Raw genomic sequence first — 20,247 nt, 5'->3', positions numbered from 1 at the left:
TTAAAAGTTAGTGCCTTAAAGCCATGTTAGATCAGGAACAAAACATTTACAATGTTCAGGGTAAAAACAGAGATCTGATAAAGAAGAAAATAAAGGAGAAAAGAAAGGGACGAGGAAGAAAGGGATTAGGAAAGGACAACAAATGAGAAAATAAAGCTGTGTATGTTGATTAGTGTTACCAGTGGTGACCCAGGTACTGTTTCACTTTTAATTGTTCCTCCTCCCTACAAACCCAAGCTTCTTGAGGACTGGACAATGTCTTATTCATCTTTGTTTTCCCAGCACCCAGCAGGATGTCTGACAAGCAGTCTGTGTTCAGGAAATGTTTGTTGGCTTGAATTAAACCACCCTAAACTACTAATGAACACCCTAAAGTTTAAATTTCATTGTTCTCCACTAGGCAAAGGTATACTTGTGGCCAGGAGATTTTTTTTTTTTAGACAAGTTTTAAGTTGAGTGAGGTGCCTGTGAAAGATACAGATTTCTGGGCCCCACCCCAGAAATTATATAGATGGTTTAGGTGGCCTGGGTGAGGCCTGGGAATCTGCACTTTTAACAAATGCCTCAGTTGTTTCTGTTACAACTTGGAGACCAATGGCACCTTATACTAGCACATCAGATGTTTTAAGCCCTAGAATTGTCCTGATATTTTAGACTCTGCCTTGAGGCTTGGTCTGAAAAGAATATATGACTATCCTGATATGTAAATTTACCAAAGAGGTTAAGACTGAACTGAACTGCACACTCTTAAGAATCTTGAGTTCCAAATGTTTAGTTTTCTTGGGGGTCTGCAGATATTTGAGAGCTCCCATTACTTTGCCAACAAAGGTTCATCTAGTCAAGGCTATGGTTTTTCCTGTGGTCATGTATGGATGTGAGAGTTGGACTGTGAAGAAGGCTGAGCACCGAAGAATTGATGCTTTTGAACTGTGGTGTTGGAGAAGACTCTTGAGAGTCCCTTGGACTGCAAGGAGATCCAACCAGTCCATTCTGAAGGAGATCAGCCCTGGGATTTCTTTGGAAGGAATGATGCTGAAGCTGAAACTCCAGTACTTTGGTCACCTCATGCAAAGAGTTGACTCATTGGAAAAGACTCTGATGCTGGGAGGGATTGGGGGCAGGAGGAGAAGGGGATGACAGAGGATGAGATGGCTGGATGGCATCACTGACTCGATGGACGTGAGTCTGAGTGAACTCCGGAAGTTGGTGATGGACAGGGAGGCCTGGCATGCTGCGATTCATGGGGTCGCAAAGAGTCGGACACGACTGAGTGACTGAACTGAACTGAGTCTCTAGTGCTGAGACAGACTGACAGAGGAGATGTATGGAGAAATACCAATCAAGAGGTGCTTACATGCCTTAGGGGGGCTCCTGAATCCGTTAACTGCTCACATTAAAATTTTGAGGGAATTGGGTCAAGGAGAAAAAGAGTAAATGTGTTAATAGAAAAACAAACAACAACAAAATGTTAATATGCAAATAAGATGTTCAAGTTTTCTAATAAAGAAAAATTAAAACCACATTGAGAAATGAGAGAAGGGACTTCCATTGGCAGTCTGGCAGTTCAGACTTTGCTCTTCCATGGCAGGGAGTTCAGGTTCATCCCTGGGTGGGGGAATTAAGATCCCATATAAACATGGCAACCCACTCCAATATTCTTGCCTGGAGAATCCCATGGACAGAGGAGCCTGGCTGGCTACAGTCCATAGGGTCACACGGCTGAAGCGACTTTAGCAAGCGTGTATGCATGCTACCTGGTGTGGCCAACAAGAAGAAAAAAATGAGTGAAAAAAAGAAGTGTCTGCAAATGTGAGCTCACTGGGCAGAAATTCAGAGTGGACTAATTTGAAGTCAGTTAAGGATGAATAGCTACCATTGTTAACTACACTTGTAATAAGTGAGCCTCATCTCTGCCAACATACTGGGATTCACCCACAGTAACTGATGGCAGCCTTAAAAAGACTGCCTAACCAGGGGAACCCACCGAAAATACAGAAATCACAAAGCTTTTGATTGTATCTTCTGGATTTCAGAACAGCCTCTGAGGAAAGGGATTCATTCACCATCGTTCCCACTGTGTAGATAAACAAACAATCCCAGGCCCAAAGGGGTCACCTAACATCCAATAACTCCCAGATAGTAAAAGACTGTTTGTTAGGTTACCCCTCCGCCCCCGTGTCCTCCCAACACCATGCTGACTCAACAAGACCAACACAATTAAATATACAATTAGATATATCTGTGATGATGATGAAAATCCCATCTGACCCTCCCTATACTTGATCCAGGTAAGGTCGGAATCACCTTTCTACACTGGAGGTAACTGAGGCCAAAAGGTATTGTGACAAATCTATACGGCTGTAAAAGGCAGCGTGTGGAGGTGGAGCTCAAATCTGACTCCACAAGTCAGAAGCTCAGATAAGGCTTTGGTAGCGGGGCCTGCAAGTCCAGGATGAGCGCTCCTTCCGCGGCGGAGCGCTTACAGGTAAGCCGGGCTGCCAGTCGGCGGGGCTGTCTTCAGCGACTTTACCAGATTTGATCCCAGTGCCCTGGGTGCTTTGTAGGTGGGGCCGGCCACAAGTTATTTAACTAGAATCTAGAATAGATGGGACTTACGAAATATCTGCTCTCAACTCCTCTGGTCTCCACCCGGAGCCGATTATCATATTTGAGGGTTCGCTACCGTAGGACACTTAAGTGCACGCCCCACAGCCCAGGTTCCGGGAGCTGGAACGGGGCCAGCGTGGAGGTGGTATCAGAGCGGAAACCTAACGGGGCTGGGGGTCCGCCTTAGGGCGGTGGGGAACCCGTCCCGGGAGAGGAGGCAGTTCTCTGGTTCCACTCCGGGCGGGCGGCGGAGGAGACCGGACGTGGCGTGAGGCCGGACCCGGGAGGAGAGAAGTCTCGGTTCGGAGCGGAGAGGCACGTCTGGGCGGCGCAGACCTGGAGAAGCCGGGCGTCGCGGCTCCGGGAGGCGGCGGGAGAAGTCCCCAGGCCACTGCCTGCACCCTTACAGGTCCCCGCGAGGCCCGCCCCGGAGTCCCGGAGCGATGAGAGTGCAGGTCAAGGTAAATGCCGCCGCCCCAAACACCCTCCCGGAGTCCCCTCCCGGGGCTCCGCTCCATCCTCTACCTCCCACCACTGGGGCTCGCAGCGAGAGCAGCGCGCTGGCTCCTCCCGACTCCCGTCCGAAGTGCTATGGGAAGTTTTGTGTGTGTGTGTGTTGGGGGGCGGGGGAGGGAGGGCGCCCCCGGCTGCTGGGGAGCCTTGAAGGAGCTTGGGGAATTGGGGACAGGAGTGGAGACCCTGGTCGTGCCTTAGTCTCTTGTAAGGCGGCCAAACCTCGAACTGGCTATCACCTACCTGTTTTGTCTGGAGTGGCACACATGTGTGAAGTAGTTCGGTTTATTGTGCACATTTTATTCTTGCATTTCGGCATAGTCTGGTTTTTGGTACAGACTGTTAAAGCCAAATCAGCCGAATTCGCATCCCGCTTCACCAGTAGCTACGATATTGAGCAAGTTACTGGAACCTCTGTACTTTGGCTTCCTCATCTGGAAAATGGGATGAGGACTGTAATTTGAACATTAAATGAGATGTTATATATGCAATAACATTTCGAATAACGCCTAATATTTATTGGATTACAGAAGTTTGATTGTTATTATTTCACCCAGAAAGTAATCCTGTAAGATCTAAGTATCACCACCCACCACTCCCACCACACCGGTTTATAGATGAGGAAAATGAAGTTGAGGGAGGAGAATAGTTAGGATTTGGAGTCCAGGGTAGGGGTTTAAAACACGAAGAATATGGATACCATGCACGGGATTTTGAGCATTTGTTCCTAGGGAGAAGGTGGTTCATTTTTAACTACCAAAGTGGGGACTGGATTCTGGAATTTCTTTTTTCCCTGTATAAAAATTTTGGTATTTCGTTTTTCATTTGCTTTGGATTCTTCCATGACTGATAAAGTGTTGGATATTCTGGCTTGACTGACACCTGGCAACCCCCTACTCCCCCGTTAGGTATGGTTTTCTGATGTGGGCCTCAGTTGTGATTTTTCTCTTTTTACTTCTTAGTATGATTGAAGTTGTATATACACGTAGTTCAGAAACAAATAATTCCATAAGGTTCATTACCAAAAACAGCAGAACTTGTGTCATTTTTTTCTTTTCAGAAAGAGCAATCATGTTCATCTCTTTTAGCTGCTGCTACTGCTAAGTCGCATCAGTCGTGTCCAACTCTTAGTGACCCCATGGACTGTAGCCTACCAGGCTCCTCCATCCATGGGATTTCCCAGGCAAGACTACTGGAGTGGGGTGCCATTGCTGTCCCCGCTGTTTAGCTAGTTGGTACTTATTCATGTCTAAATAATGCTTGTATTACTCCTTGATTTTTCAGGTTTAGTATTTATGCACTGTTTTTTCAGAATGGAATATGAGTATTTAGCTTTCTTCTAAGTTCCTGCACCTATCACTAACATCTTTTCTCTTCCTTCCATCTATCTTCAGAATATAGTTATCTCAAAGGTTCCCTTTGAGTTTCTCTAATGCTGGATCCTGTTTCTTGTATCCCATGTCGTTGTCTTTCTTATTTCCCATTATTTTGGTGGAGCACATTCTCCAGTAGGTCTCTGAGAAAGGTTACATGTAAAGTAAACTGAATCAATGTATTCCTTTTTTTAAAAAAATATATTTTTTGATGTGGGTCATTTTTAAGGTCTTTATTGAATTTGTTACAATATTGTGTCTGTTTTATTTTTTGGTAGCAAGGCTTGCGGGAACTTAGTTCCCTGACCAGGGATTGAACACACACTTCCCTGCACTTGGAAGGTGAATCTTAACCAGGGACCACCAGGGAAGGCCCTGAATCAATGTGTTCTTGTGACATATGATCCTTCCATATTTTTTTTTTCTTACCAAAGTTTCACTAATAATACAAAAATATGTTCTTTTGGTAAATAATTCAAACCCTACAAGTAGAAATTCAAACAGAAAGTTTCCTTTCTGTCTTTGGTCCTCATCTCTCTTAAACCCAGAAGTAACCAAACCATTGGATTTGAAAAATATTAATTAGGTACAGTATTATTATATATTATTATATACAATATATTGTTTTGATTTGTGCATTTGTTTTTACATAAAGGAAATTATACTGATTATTGATATGCAACCTGATTCCTTTAAAAGTAGTTCTTGGACTATTTTTCCATATCAATACAAACAGATGCTTTCCTGGCTAATATATTCAGATGAATTGGATCACTCAAAATCAAGCATATAAAATTTTCTGAACACTTACTTTTCTAGTTTCACTCAGCCAATAAATAATTACTGAGTGTTAACTATATGCAAAATCACTGCAGATGGTGATTGCAGCCATGAAATTGAAAGACGCTTACTCCTTGGAAGGAAAGTTATGACCAACCTAGATAGCATATTGAAAAGCAGAGACATTACTTTGCCAACAAAGGTACGTCTAGAAAAGGCTATGGTTTTTCCAGTGGTCATGTATGGATGTGAGAGTTGGACTGTGAAGAAAACTGAGCGCTGAAGAAGTGATGCTTTTGAACTGTGGTGTTGGAGAAGACTCTTGAGAGTCCCTTGGACTGCAAGGAGATCCAACCAGTCCATTCTGAAGGAGATCAGCCCTGGGATTTCTTTGGAAAGAATGATGCTAAAGCTGAAACTCCAGTATTTTGGCCACCTCATGAGAATTGTTGATTCATTGAAAAAGACTCTGATGCTGGGAGGGATTGGGGGCAGGAGGAGAAGGGGACGACAGAGGATGAGATGGCTGGATGGCATCACTGATTCGATGGACGTGAGTCTGAGTGAACTCCGGGAGTTCGTGATGGACAGGGAGGCCTGGTGTGCTTCGATTCATGGGGTCGCAAAGAATTGGACACGACTGAGTGACTGAACTAAACTGAACTATATGCTAAATCCTGTTCCAGAACCTGGGAATATACAGTTAACAAAACCTTTATTTTTGAGGTAGACAGGGATGGTGAGATGGTTCTAGATGATGGAATTGAGTGCAGACTTAGCAGCAGCAGCAGCAGCAGCTTTAATGAGCTTGTTTTTCCTCTCTTGGAGTACACACATCATTGAACCAAGTCTGTCTGTCTTTCTCTGTAGAAAACCACCATTACAAATTGGACTCCATAACTTCTGTGTGTGCCACCAGTGCAACAGAACCATACCTCTGAGACACAGAAATGGATATTCTGAATAGATAAACAAATGTGATGTACACATACAATGGAATATTATTCAGCCTTAAAAAGGAAGGAATTCCTGTACCATGCTACATCATGGATGAACCTTGAGGACAATATGCTAGATGCAATGCTTAGTCATAAAAAGACAAATATTGAATGATTCCATTTATATGAGATGTCTAAAGTAGTCCAGTGCACAGAAAGAAAAAGTAGAATGATGGTTGCTAGGGCCTGGAAGACTGGGAAATGAGAAGTTGTGTAATGGGAATAAAGTTTAATTTTTGCAGGGTGAAAACATCGTAGGATTTGGTTGCACAAGTTTAAGTACAGTTAATAATACTAAACTGTGGACTATAAAATGGCTAAGATGGTAAATTCTACATTGTGTGTATTTTACCACCATTTTTAAAAAAATAAGAAAAAAAATTCACACAAGCTCCGTAGTGGGATTTGTCCTTTACTTTGTAATTTTTATTTTATTTTTCACAGCGCTGGGTCTCCATTGCTTTTCTCTAGTTGCAGACATCGGGGACTACTCCCTGGTTGTGGTGCACAGGTTTTCATTGCAGCAGCTTCTTCTGTTGTGGAGCACAGGCTCTCGGGCATGTGAGCTTCAGCAGTTGTGGCTCCCAAGCTGTACAGCACAGGTTCAATAGCTGTGGTGCTTAGGCTCCGTTGCTCCATGGCATGTGGCATTTTCCCAGACCAGGGATTGAAACTGTGCCTCCTGCCTTGACAGGCCAGTTCTTTACCACTGAGCCACCAGGGTAGCCCTGTCCTATACTTTGAATTCATGATTGAACCTGTTTTCAGCTGGGTTCAGCTTTTGCAGGGAATCATGGCTTTTTTCAGGGGTTGGGGTAACAGTGGACTTCCCTGGAAACTCTTCTTGGCACCAGAACCTTTAGCATGTTCCTTTGTTGGTGGTAGCCCAATGCTATTTTTCATTTTTTTCCCCATGAGTTTTGGCATTTCCATATCTCTGGGGAAAAGGTCCCTAAGTTGTTTATGGCACGGATAAACTTTGAGACTATTTCAGAATTACACAATTGAGAGAAGTGAGAAGTGGTCATTTTGTTTGCCTTAAAAGTTTCATTCTTTTCCTGGTTTTGTAAGCACGTGCCTCTCTGCGAGAGCCTTCTGGTCTGTTTTGACTTTTACTGCTTGCAGGGCATAGACAGGTGCCTTCCCTGGCCCTGGTTCTCCTGTAGTTTCCCAGCTGGCATTTTGTTTCCAGCCCTGGCCTGATGTGGAATGATCCTGTGCTATTTGCTGGCTCTGGATCTTGAAGCCCACCCAGATTGGATACGAGTCAGGTATCCAGGGGTTGCAGATATGCTGTGTGTTTTGATTGGAGAGATCAGCCTGGTGAACTGGATTCTTCTTCTTCTTCTTCTTTCTTTTTCTTTTCCTGTTTCTCCGAGCTCAGATCAAGTGTAGTTACAAAGGTCTGTAGTAAAACCTTGTCATCATTGCTCAGAACTGATCAGCCTTTCATACACGCACACACCCAGCCCACTCTCACTTATCCATCAGTGAATCCTCAGTTATTCACTGTCACCTTTATACACACACACACCCCTTATTTTAAATTATTCTTTTGCTTTTCAGTACTACTGAGATCATATGTCAGGTGGACTAAGAAGTCTTCTGATGCTCAGATTTGGCTATTTTCATCATTAATCCTCTTCAGTAAGAGTAGATCTCTGAGAATGGGTTGTTCTTTATTCTCCCACCTCTCCCTAAACTATGTGTGGGCATCATATAGAATTTTCTTTCCAGGCAAACTCAAAGCTTGGTGGGGTAAGTGACTATAAACAAGTGACATTCTCTTCTCACTTTACCTATTGTGGACTTGGAGCTTCTTGTAAATAGTCTTTTTTTTTTTTTAATTATGTACTTTATTAAAAAAATTAATTTTATTTATTTATTTATTTTTGGCTATTCTGGGTCTTTGTTGCTGTGCAGGCTTTTCTCTAGTTGCAGAGAGCTGGAACTATTCTCTTGTTGCAGAACACGGGCTTTAGAGTGTGTGGGCTTCAGTAGTTTTGGCATATGTGCTGTGCAGTCCTGGTTCCCAGGTTCTAGAGCACAGGCTCAATAGTTGTGGCGCATGGGCTTAATTGCTTCACGACATATGGGATGTTCCTAGACCAGTGATGGAACCTGTGTCTCCTGCATTAGCAGGCAGATTCTTTACCACTGAGCCACTAAATGTGAAAAAGTGAAAGTGTTAGTTGCTCAGTCGTGTCCAACTCTTTGTGGCCCCATGGACTGTAGCCCACCAGGCTACTGAGCCACTGCTGCTGCTGCTAAGTCGATTCAGTCGTGTCTGACTCTGTGCGACCCCATAGATGGCAGCCCACCAGGCTCCCCTGTCCCTGGGATTCTCCAGGCAAGAACACTGGAGTGGGTTGCCATATCCTTCTCCTTTGCATGAAAGTGAAAAGTGAAAGTGAAGTCACTCAGTCGTATCCGACTCTTAGCAACCCCATGGACTGCAGCCTACCAGGCTCCTCCGTCCATGGGATTTTCCAGGCAAGAGTACTGGAGTGGGGTGCCGTTGCCTTCTCCGAGTGAGCCACTAGGGAAGCCCAAATAGTCATTTTTGACATCAGCAAACCACCTGTCCCAGGGTGGAATCTGTCAGGAATTTGTGCTTTTTGTAGCAGGAGTGCTAGTAACCTTGGAGAAAACATATTCTTGGGATTATTTCCTCGTCCTAAGAGTTTAACATTCTCTTTATCTTCCTTGGGCTGTGGGATAGGAGGATGGCTGAGGTTGCCCACACAAACCAAAGGAATTTAGGTCCAGGCAAAATTTGTGTGATTAGAAGATCATAGAACCTGAAAATCATATGCCATTTTGGAATGTCTAGAAGGTTCTTTCCTTTCTCACTGATTTCTCTCATTTGCTGCGGAAAAGAACAGGATATGGTAATTGTAGATGCTCTAGAAATATCAACAGGGAGGCCAGAATTGTAATGAAAGTAACCAAGAGTCAGAAAAAGTAGTTTTCACTGCTGACTGCACATTCTCCTGGCCTCAGGCAAGTTAGGTCAGTTTTCTTATCTGTAAAGCAAATGGCCACTGTTTGCTGGCTGCTTCTTTCTAAAGGTTGTGAATGTGCTTGGAGTTAGAGATTCCTTTGACAATCTGATGAAAGCTATAGATAAGTGACTCAGAAACTCACAGTGGAAACCTGACCTGCTGGGCACTCAGGCTTACTGGGCAATTTAAGCTCTGTCTAAAAATGACTGCCCACCCTTGGCCTTAACAGACCATTGCCAAATTAGAATGCAACCTAGTATTACCAGATTCTGTTTTTTGCTTGCTTGTTTGTTTAAACTTTGTTCCTTGTTAAGGAAAATGCGGATGTATAGATTTTTTGTTGAACATGAAACCTCTGGGTTTTTACATTTTTCTAGTTGCTTCAAAGATTTTTGAAAACACTTATGGGCTGAACAAAACACATTCATGGCCTGATTTCTTCCTTTGGTTAGAAACATGTCTGAATTTTGTTTTCCACTATGGTTAAACCCAAATTGTTTATGGGTTTATTTTTGGGCTTTTCTCCCTTTCTGCCTGTGCCACTTCCGCAAATATATTTTTTAGTGGATTTATTGAGATATATTCACATATCATATAATTCACACATTTAAAGTATACAATTTAATGAGATTTTTTTTTATCTTCACAGAGTTGTGCATCCATCACCACAGTCAGTTTTAGAACATACCCACCATCCCTCATCCTCCTTAGGTCCTCATCTCCTCATCTCCTCATCCTCCTCATCTCCATCAGCCACAGGCAGCCACTGGTGTACTTTCTTTCTCTATGGATTTGCCTATTCTGGGCATTTTATATAAATAGAGTCATACAATGTATATGCCTTTGCGACTGATTTCTTTCACTTCACATAACATTTTCATGGTTCATCCATGTTGTAGCATGTAACGGTACTTCTTTGTATTGCTGAATATAATTTCATTGTGTGGATATATCATGTTTTATTTGTCCATTCATCCATTGATGGATATTTTGTTGTTTTTGCTTTTTTTTGGTCTATACTGCTATGAACATTTGTGTACAGGGTTTTGTGTGGACATTTGTTTTCATTTCTCTTGGGTAGATACTTAGAAATGGACTAGCGGGATCATATGGTAATTCTATGTTTAGCCATTTGAGGGACCTCCGGACTGTTTTCCACAGTGCCTGTACAGCTTTCCATGCCCACCAGCAATCTATGAGAGTTCCAATTTCTCCCCATCTTTGCCAATACTTTGTATTGTCTGAGTTTTTGATTATAGCCATCCTAGTAGGTGTGAAGAAGTATCTCACTGTGATTTAGATTTGCATTTAAATGATTAATGATGTGAAAAATCTTCCTGTGTTCCCTGGTCAGTTGTATATCTTCTTTGGAGAACAGCATATTCAGACCCTTGTGTAGCACTTATTTTCAATAGAGCTCTTGAGATTTTCTCTTGAGAAATGCATGTATTCAGATCCATGCAAAAGTTGTTATACAATTTCTAGGGCTTCATGACCCTCTTGATACCTCTCTCTGGGTCTAAGGATACCAAAAAAAGAGGTTGGGGTATGAAGCAGAGATTTTTCTGGGCACTTCATGTGCTTTATGTCACTCTTACATCTGCTAAGGACCTTATGGGATTTGTGTGAGGATCAGATCTTCAGGAAAGTGATTTGTAAACCCCAAATCACTATTCAGCTTCAGGGATTGATACTTGTGCAAGTTCTGTGGGTAAATGATGGTGAAATGAAGTCATTAAAGGTGTGGACTTGAATCTGACTGCCTGTGTTTGAATCCTGGTGTCATTTTTATGAACTATTGTGTTCTTGTTTAAATTACTCAACCTCTCTGACTCAGTGTCCTCTTTTGTAAAATGGAGATAATAACTGCAACTACTTCCCACATGCTCTGGGGCAGAGTTAATATAAACAAAGTGCTTTGCCTTGTGCAAGCGGGTGCATAGAGAGTGCTGAAGAAATTGTTAACTTGCCGCTGTGGACTAAATGTTTGTGTCCCCCCAAAGTCCATATATTGAAGCTCCAATCTACAATGTGATAGTATTTGGAGGTGAAACTTTTGGGAAATAATTAGGTCTTCAGAGTGGAGCTCTCATGAATGGGATTAGTGCTCTTACAAGAAGAGACACAATTGAATGCTTTCTCTGCCATGTGAAATTATAGTAAGCAGGTGGCTATTGTAAATAAGAAGAGGGTTCCCACCAGAACCCAACCATGAGGGCACCATGATCTTGGACTTCCAGCCTGTAGAATGTTGAGAAATAAATATTTGTAGTGTGAGCTATCCAGCCTATGGTATTCTGTTACAGTAACCCAAGTAAGATACCTGCTATTTATATTATCTTAGGGCTTTCCAGGTGGCATTAGTTGCAAAGAACCTGTGTGGCAATGCAGGAAACCATAGAGACTCAGGTTCAATCCCTGGGTTGGGAAAATTCCTGGGAGGAGGAAATGGCAACCCACTCCCATATTCTTGCCTGGGAAATCCCGTGGACAGAGGAGTCTGGTGGGCTACAGTCCATAGTGTCGCAAGAGTGGGACATGACTGAAGCGACTTAGCACATAAGCATATAGAACAGAATGGGCTTCCCAGGTGGTTCAGTGGTAAAGAATTCATCTGCCAATGCAGGAGACCCGGGTTCTATCCCTGTGTTGGGAAGATCCTCTGGAGAAGGAAATGGCAACCCTCTCTAGTATTCTTGCCTGGGAAACTTGGGAGGAGTTCCCAGAGGAACCTGGAGGGCAGCCTGTAGTCCATGGAGCCATAAAGGAGTTACAGACCAAAGTTACATGACTTACAGACCAAACAACAGCAATGTAGAACAGCACAGGTTATGGTGGAGCAGGTTGGCCTTTGAATATGAGAACACCTTTCTTCTTCCTGGAGGAGATAGATATCCTCTGTTGATATTTTAAAGAGCTAAGGGTTTTTTTTTTTTTTTCCTATAAACTGAATCTTGTTATCTTAGGAAAGAGAATTTTCCTCCCAGAAGGATTTCAGTCCAGAGGGTACTTTACAGATCCTTGGCCTGGATCAGTTAATCCTGACTGAACTTTGTCACCTCTGTTAGTGTCTATTTAAAGTGATTTAAAACAAACAAATAAAAACCAAACCCCCCAATTTTTGTCCTTATCTGGCCTAGAGAAACTCAGATTCCAAGTAGTCAGTATTGTTCTGTGATCAGGTCAACTGAGTAGATCTTGCTGGATTAAAACAAAGAAAGTCCAAAGTCTTAAGATTTAAACTCTTTATAGTATTAGCTAGAGTCTTTAGGGCAGTCTTTTCTTTTTTTGCTACACCACACAGCTTGTGGGATCGTAGTTCCCTGACCAGGGATTGAACGCAGGACATAGCAGTGACAGTGTGGAGTCTTAACCACTGGAATGCCAAGGAATTCCCTGGGACAGTGTTAAGAAAGACAGACTAGGAGGGAGTAAGTGACTTGGCAGAAGACTTTACAGATTGGATCTTTGTTCTTGGATGAGATAAAGAGGCAAGCCTCTCAGGCTCATGTTTTGGTCTCTTGAGCTGCTAATAGCCACTACTTGCAAGAATAGCCACTATTTCCAAGAGAAATCACATTTTGAGAAGCAGCTCTTTTAGTGGAGATATTTCAGCTGGAAAGTGCATCTTGCTGGCTGGTGTTTGGGTTTAGCAAATACTGAGTGTGAAAAGCAGAGTGGTAGATGAAGGAATAGAAACCACTTACCCATAAGGAGACATCTGAAGTCCTTCTCTGTGGGGTCTCCTTGATGTCAGAGTCCTTCATTTCAGTTTAACTGAAGGGACAAGCTCTGTAAATGTCAGCCCAGGAGAGAGTTTCTAAGAATTACTGGAATCCCAATATGTTGTCAGTGTTGTTTTCTAACCCACAGACAGTGATTTGTGTGTGCGTGTGTGTGTGTCTGTGTGTGTATGTATGGTGCATGGGCTTTGTTAAAGAAAAATTTTTCATGACATTTGTTAAAAAGAACAAGGAAGACCAGTGAAGAAAAAATGATTGCAATGGGAGTTTTCAGGAGGCAGGAGAGATAGGGCTTAACTCCAAATACAAGGGAAGTGGAGATTTATGGGCAAGGAGCAGGATACCATCAGTGAATGGAAAGGGTTAAGAGGAAACATCAAGGCTAGGGGATTCTTCTTAGACCATTCAACCGGAGTCTTGCTGAAGGTGGGCCAGAGTAGAGTGATCAGATACCAAGCATGGGGGATTTTTGCTAAATTAACTCAGCTGGATTCTAAAAATTGACTAAGTGAGCTAATGAGAGAGCCCAAGTTTGGGGCCTAGTTAGAAAGAGGACTCAAGTCAGAAAGAGCCTGACCCAAGTTTGGTTAGGAAAGAGAGTCTTCCTCAGCTTGTAGCTAGAAGTGACTAAGGTAGAACATTCTTCTTTTTAATACAATCACAAAATATGTGATCATTTGAGTGATACCTTCTTTAAAGAAGAAAGTTGCTTTTCTTTTGTTTAATCACTTTTTTAGAATTGTCTTTTTAGGTCATTTCAAGGTCTCTTCCTTATGAATAGAATATATTTTTTCTCATCTTAAATTAGCAGAAGAAATTAGATATAGAAGAAATGTCTTAATAATCAGTACCCAGTGGAAATGAAAACTTGTTGCGTAGTTTGGCTTTCAATGACTTAGAAAAAGGCATTGTGCAATAACTGTGTTCCCTTTCCTTCCTGAAGTGCATTGAAAGTACAGTCAGTCTCTAAACAACAATTTGGGAACTTTGAAAATCAAATAACAACCAGAAAGAGAAGTTGGGAACTTTTTTCCTAGCAAATGATATTTCATATCTGCCAACCTCTGTTGCTCACAGAATTCTTGGTACCCCTGACAGACTTCTGATTCTCAACTTCCTGGTCCAACCTCATTCCATTAAAACATCTTTTTCCTCTTTGAATTTTAGGGGAATTATTTGTTCTGGATGTAATTTTTTTCTGAGAAAAAGAAACAAACAACCAATCTGATTTGTACCCTACCCTAAATCTTTCAGCTTAAATTCAGATAAAAATCTTAACAATTTCTATCTTTTAAGTTAAACATTTCAAAGACTTTAAAAACTAAGTTAAAAAATCCTAAAGATAAATGTAAAAATCTTGCATTAAGATGAAAGATTTAGGGGAGGTAATATTCTTAGTTGATAATGGGTGGAAGTCTCTTGGAAAAGAATATACCAAAATTGCATCCTGTGGAAACAAGTGTGTGATATCCTCACAGGCGATCCTTGATTAAATATAATTAGGGGAACAATGGATAGTTTATTCTTTCTGGAGAGTCATATGAGCAGAAAACATTTTCCAACTGCTTATATGAGCAGAAAAGATTTTCTCCTTTCTTATCGGTTGTACTGGTGACATTTACACCATTTTCAAAATTACTTATTAAAAAAAAAGTTACTGGGGCCTGGCTAACATGTTCCATGAAAGAGTGGAGACTTAGAGTCCAAGAACTAAGAGCAATCCAAGAACTATAACTAATGTTATAATTTTAACAATTATAACATTACGGTGGTGGTTGTGGTGGTTTAGTTGGTAAGTCACGTCCTAATCTTGGCGACCCCATGCACTGTGGCGCACCAAGCTCCCCTGTCCATGGGATTTCCCAGGCTAGAACACTGCAGTGGCTTGCCATTTCCTTCTCCAGGGGATCTTCCCAACCCAGGGGGTTGAACTCAGGTCTCCTGCATTGCAGGTGGATTCTTTACCACCTGAGCTATCTACTGCCTGCTACTGTAACATTACAGCAAATCTGTTTTGTTTTGTTTTTGGCTAAGTAGCAATTATGCACACAGTTGTAAAATGTTTACCTAAAGTGATTGTAATTAATTTTAAAAAATGTAAGTAGAGTACCTATTTCTAAGTGTAGCTAAAGAAATGCTGAGGAAAATGGACAGCTGGATAGCTGGATGGTTGGAGATTATTTTAACAACCCCTGGGGTGAATTGCCCAGGAAGAACAGGATTTATCCAGTTTTCTGATAGAGATTTCTTACAGACTAGAGAAGGAAACACATTTACCTTACGCTTGCTCTCCACTTCCTTTCCTTTCATTATACCTTGCTCTGACTTGTCCACTTGTCTGAAGTCTCCAATTACACGTCACACAGTCTAGTCATCTGGGCACACATTTTTTTTCGGTTAGTGTATTAGGGACATTCCTGGAAAGTCATATGATAGTTTCTCCATAGGGTGAACAGTGAGATACTCTTGGTGTTCCCCATCTTTCTTTCTTTCTTCTTTTTTGGCTGTGCTTCATGGCATGTGGGATCTTAGTTCCCTGACCAGGAATCAAATCCACGCTCCCTGCACTGCAAGAGTGGAGTCTTAACCACTGGACTGCCAGGGAAGTCCCCCCGCATCTATTTTAAATTTGTTGGATCCTCTACTGAGAGAGCATTTCCTATGCTTTGTGGTTCACAGAAAAGATACTGTACTATGCTGATGTTGTATTGTAAAGAGCTAGTAATGAAAAGAGGCACTGTGATTCCACATGTGTATCACCTGCCTTTCTGTCTGGTTAAGATGAACAAAGGAGAATGCTGAGATTTGCAGGCATCGCAGCTAAATGGAGATGTGGAGAGCATAGAGCATATTCTGAAGAGCATAGATAAGAGGGTCTGGAGCAGAATTACCAAGAAGGGAAAGTTTGCCACTCAACTGCTTGCCTCTGTCACAAGAAGCAGCATTTTCCTCAAGGCTGAGTCTTCCTCCTTGGCTATTCATATTATTTTGTTTCCTGCTCCTCACCCCCAAAGTCTCTAAAGTCATTTTTATTCTCTCTTCCATCTTCACTCTTTTATCTACATACATGGTTCCAACTTTCTTAATATAAAGTCAACCTCTCAACTTTGTTTATTAAACACAGTGCAAAAGAATGCTAGTGCTTGTATTCCATAGAACCTGCTCCATTCTGTAGAGGTGGTAATTGTATCTGTCTCACAGTTGTGAATAGTATTTAAAGCATTTAGCACAGCCCTTGACATATATGAGGGCTTCCCTGGTAGCTCAGACGGTAAAGCGTCTGCCTACAATGTGGGAGACCTGGGTTCGATCCCTGGGTTGGGAAGATCCCCTGGAGAAAGAAATGGCAACCCACTCCAGTATTCATGCCTGGAAAATCCCATGGACCAAGGAGCCTGGTGGGCTACAGGCCATCGGGTCGCAGAGTCGGACATGACTGAGCGACTTCACTTCACTTCACTTCACTTCACTTGACATATATGAAAGTCTACATAAGCATTGACTTTGCTTTATATTGTTGATCTAGTGGCTGTTTTATTTCTTTCTTCCAAGGATATCTTACACTAGCTTCCTTCTCTGTTTTACAATCTACTTCCTGATTTTCTCTCAATCTGTGTATTTGTCATGGACAACAAAAATTGTCCTTCTTACTTTCTTTTCATGATTAAACACTTCTCAGTATTTCTTTGAAAGTACCTACTTTTGTAATAATACAAACTTTAGAGAGAAAAATTTTCTCCCTTCTCAACTTCAGGTATCATGTCATCCCGATTAATAACGCTCTGGTTTTTATTCCCTGAACTTTATTCTCTACCCTATGCTTAGTGTTCCCCAAGATTCCTGGCTCTTTTATCTTCTCTCTTTTCTCCTCCCCAGTGACTTTGTGGCTTTTGTTGTACCTTAGCATTGGTGTCTTCTGAATTCTTCTCCAGGCCTAAGACTCTACATTTCTAACCACCATTGAACTTCATCAGTCACCTTTCAAAACCTTTGTCATCTTTTGGGGGCTTCCCTGGAAGTTCCATGGTTAAGACTCCAAGCTTCCAATTCAAGGCATGTAAGTTTGATCCCTAGTTGAGGAATTTAAGATCCTACATGATGTGCAGGGGAAAAAAAATCTTTGACATCTTTCAAGGACTTTTTTAAGTTTTGTGTTCTCCTTGAAGCCTCCCCCAAATACTGGCAGACAGCAGGGATTTCTACTTCTAAGGAGTCCCACAGCCTGCTCTTGTGCCATATTTGGTATTAATATCTATCAGTAAACATAGGTTCTTCTCTTTTGGTGTTAGTCTCTGGGACCCAATTTTATTTATTATTTTTATTAGAATTATATAATATGCCCACCAAAGTATTTTGAATGAATGAATGAATAAAGCTATTATTCTTATAAGTATCAATGGAAGAGCAGGTAGACTGACAGAACATATACTGTCTGAGTTCTGGAGGGCTTATCCCTTACCATGCTTCAGTGATGTCTTTGGGAGGAACCATGTGGTAGGTACTAAAGTCAGATGTAAAGGTAAAAATAAATGCAGTCAAATGTATCGTTCAAAAATCTCCTGCGTTGCTCAGAAAGAGAAGTATGTGAAGATTTGATCTCTAACTGCTTTTTTCTCTATGTGGGAGTTTTCTTCAGTTGAACACCAGATTAAATAGGTGATGTTGAAATACTGCAGTGCACTCACTGAGATGAGATGTGCAGACTAAGATGTGCATCGGACCTGAGACCAGCCAGGAAGCAGCAGATCCTGCCTCTCATTCACACTGAACCCTAGTGCCTATATGTGGTCACTTTTAGAAAGTGATCTTTCATGTGTGGTACCCCTGGGGATTCCTCAGGATCTTTGAGACCCTTTCAAAGTTCCTCAAAGTCAAAATTATTTTTATACTGGTACATTGTTTCCCTTTTCCACTCATTCTATCATAAGCATACAGTGGAGTTTTCCAGACGTTACATGACAAATCCATGATATCGAAAATGTTTATTAAAATACTATTTCCTTTTTCCAACTCCATGTCCCTGTTGGGTCAATTCTTTTTATGTACGTCAACCAAAACCACTTTGTAAAAGACTAAATGCAGAAGCAGATATAAGAATCCTGCTGTTTAAAGCCAGACAAAAATACAATGGTAAGCCAGACAAAAATGCAATGCTTTTCTCATAAACCTTTTAAAAAATACTTTTCATGAGAAATATTTATTTTAACATGTGTTAGGTTGATTATAATTATTGATTTTTTAAATGAATTGATGGGGAAATACTTTAAAAAGTCCCAGTTTTAATTTCTAATATGTAAATATTGGTAGCTGTATTCCACAAGTGAAATTCTATGGAGGTCCTTGGTAAATTTAATGAATATGGAGTTCTAACTCCCCAAAGTTTGAGAGCTGCTTCTCGTGGGCATGCTGTACTCCTGAATGTGGAATGGCATTGAAATTGCCCACACCTAAACATTTTATATCTTTTCTCTCACCTTTCTTCTTCTAGTCCTCTCTCATTCTTTTATTTTCCACTTAAAAAAATTGAAATATAGTTAATTTACAATGTGTTAATTTCAAGTATACAGCAAAATGATTCAGTTATACATGCATATATATGTGTGTTCTTTTTCAGATTCTTTTTCATTATAGATTATTATAAGATATTGAATACAGTTTTCTGTGCTATACAGTAGATCCTTGTTATTTACCTATTTTGTATATAATAGTGTGTATATATTAATTCCAAACTCCTAATTTATCTCTCTCCACCTCCCCTCACCCCCCATTACCCACTTTAGTAGCCATAAGTTTGTTTTCTGTGTCTGTTAGTCTATTTATGTTTTGTAAATAAATTCATTTGTATCATTTTTTTAGATTCCCCATATAAGTGATATAATATATTTGTCTTTCTCTGACTTACTTCACTCAATGTGATAAGCCCTCTCTTACTCTTTTCTTTTAGCAAAGATTTTGAATTAAATATGTGGTATGTGTGGTATTTAAATATGTTAAATATATGATATGTATCTGCATGGAATTGCAAGCAGCAGTGTTCTTTCTGCCCTGTTACACTTAGAAAGTGAAACAACTAATCTTCTTTGTATATAAACCTTACTATGGATAACATAAATGCCATTGCCTTTAGCCTATAATTCCTAGTAAAGGCTTTATTGTCTCAGAGGATGGTAGGTTTTCTAAAAGTCAATTATTTGAGTATAGCTCTGCTGATAGTAAAGCTTCACTCCAAGAAACTTCTAGACTATGTTCACTTAGGTATAGTACTAGTAAAGTTTTGGATAATTTAAGAAGATATTTGTAGCATAAATAAAGACCATCCCTGTGTACCTGAATAACAAATTTGTGAACGTTTTGCTGAGTGGAAATTGGAGACTGAGTGTGTCTAACTTGAAAACCTCTTAGAGTGGTTTTACAGCAAATAGGCCCAGCATTCAGTTAAACTCTGTATTTCACTATCCAGGGATAGTTGTAAAGAATACTCATAAGGGAAGCCTCCCATTTCCTTTTCCCTACTTATCAAAATGATTTCACATGATCTGAAGTAATAAACATCTTGTTTTCAAGTTTAATTCCCTAAGAATAAGGCTGAGCATGTGTGACAGCAGAGGAAAGGATGTCTTCTCATTGCCATTTAAAATTGTGTTTTTGGACTAACGTAAAGAGAGCTTTCACCAATTTGGGATGTGGAGGGATGTTTGACATTTTAGCTTGAACCTTTTATGATATACTCTACTAAGTAGGTCACTGTTGAGTTCTTCTAATTCCCCATTAGAGTCTGTGAAGAATTCATAAATGTTTTACTCATATACTCATGAGTTTATGTAATCTAAATAGTCATTATGAAGTTCTAAATGCTTTTGTTCAGTAAGGCAGTATATGAAAATGTCAGTAAAATTTCTCACCCAATCGGGAGAAGTGGCATTTTAGGGAATTGTGAGTTATTTAGTTGACATTCTATTAAAAATGTTACCATTAAAATAAGAAAAATAAAAATAAATCATTACCATCAAAATAGTGCTTACCTTTGACTACCCAAAGAGAAGAAAACCTGTAAGGTTATTTTGTGTTCGTGAAGAAGTACTCCTAAATGCGGTTTTCTGGAAAGATTATTTACTAGAAAGCTAGTGAGGTTAACTTGTGGCAGTGTGGTGAGCCAGATCCTCAAGTTTGGGTTATTTTAGATTTGGATGCCCTTTACCTATGACTCTTAATCTCAGATCAAGTGAGT

General features: G+C 40.8%; 1 protein-coding gene, 1 non-coding gene and 1 pseudogene across 4 annotated transcripts in view; 1 reads left to right on the top strand and 2 right to left on the bottom strand.

Annotated features, from left to right (window-relative positions):
* The window catches only part of TRPM6 (transient receptor potential cation channel subfamily M member 6), a 197,506-nt gene that overhangs the window by 40,098 nt on the left and 137,161 nt on the right, over nt 1-20,247 (top strand). For 2 of the 3 annotated variants that reach the window (XM_059889458.1, XM_024996176.2), the window contains exon 1: nt 2,086-3,068. The exons of the other annotated variant lie outside the window; for it this stretch is intronic. In XM_059889458.1, coding sequence (XP_059745441.1) covers nt 3,051-3,068 — 18 coding nt within the window. In that variant the 5' untranslated portion in view covers nt 2,086-3,050. Of the gene's footprint in view, nt 1-2,085; nt 3,069-20,247 lie in introns of those variants that run through there. 3 annotated transcript variants of the gene reach the window in all.
* On the bottom strand, nt 7,647-7,704 carry LOC112447925 (uncharacterized; annotated as a pseudogene).
* Nucleotides 7,832-7,911, bottom strand: LOC112447926 (small nucleolar RNA U2-19). Its single transcript, XR_003036190.1, has one exon. It is a non-coding gene; the product is annotated as a small nucleolar RNA U2-19 (small nucleolar RNA).

This window comes from Bos taurus, chromosome 8, assembly GCF_002263795.3.
Source record: "Bos taurus isolate L1 Dominette 01449 registration number 42190680 breed Hereford chromosome 8, ARS-UCD2.0, whole genome shotgun sequence".
NCBI classification, from domain to species: Eukaryota; Metazoa; Chordata; class Mammalia; order Artiodactyla; family Bovidae; genus Bos; species Bos taurus.
The sequence above is the reverse complement of the archived record's forward strand: the minus strand, read 5'-3'. Positions and strand labels throughout refer to the sequence as shown.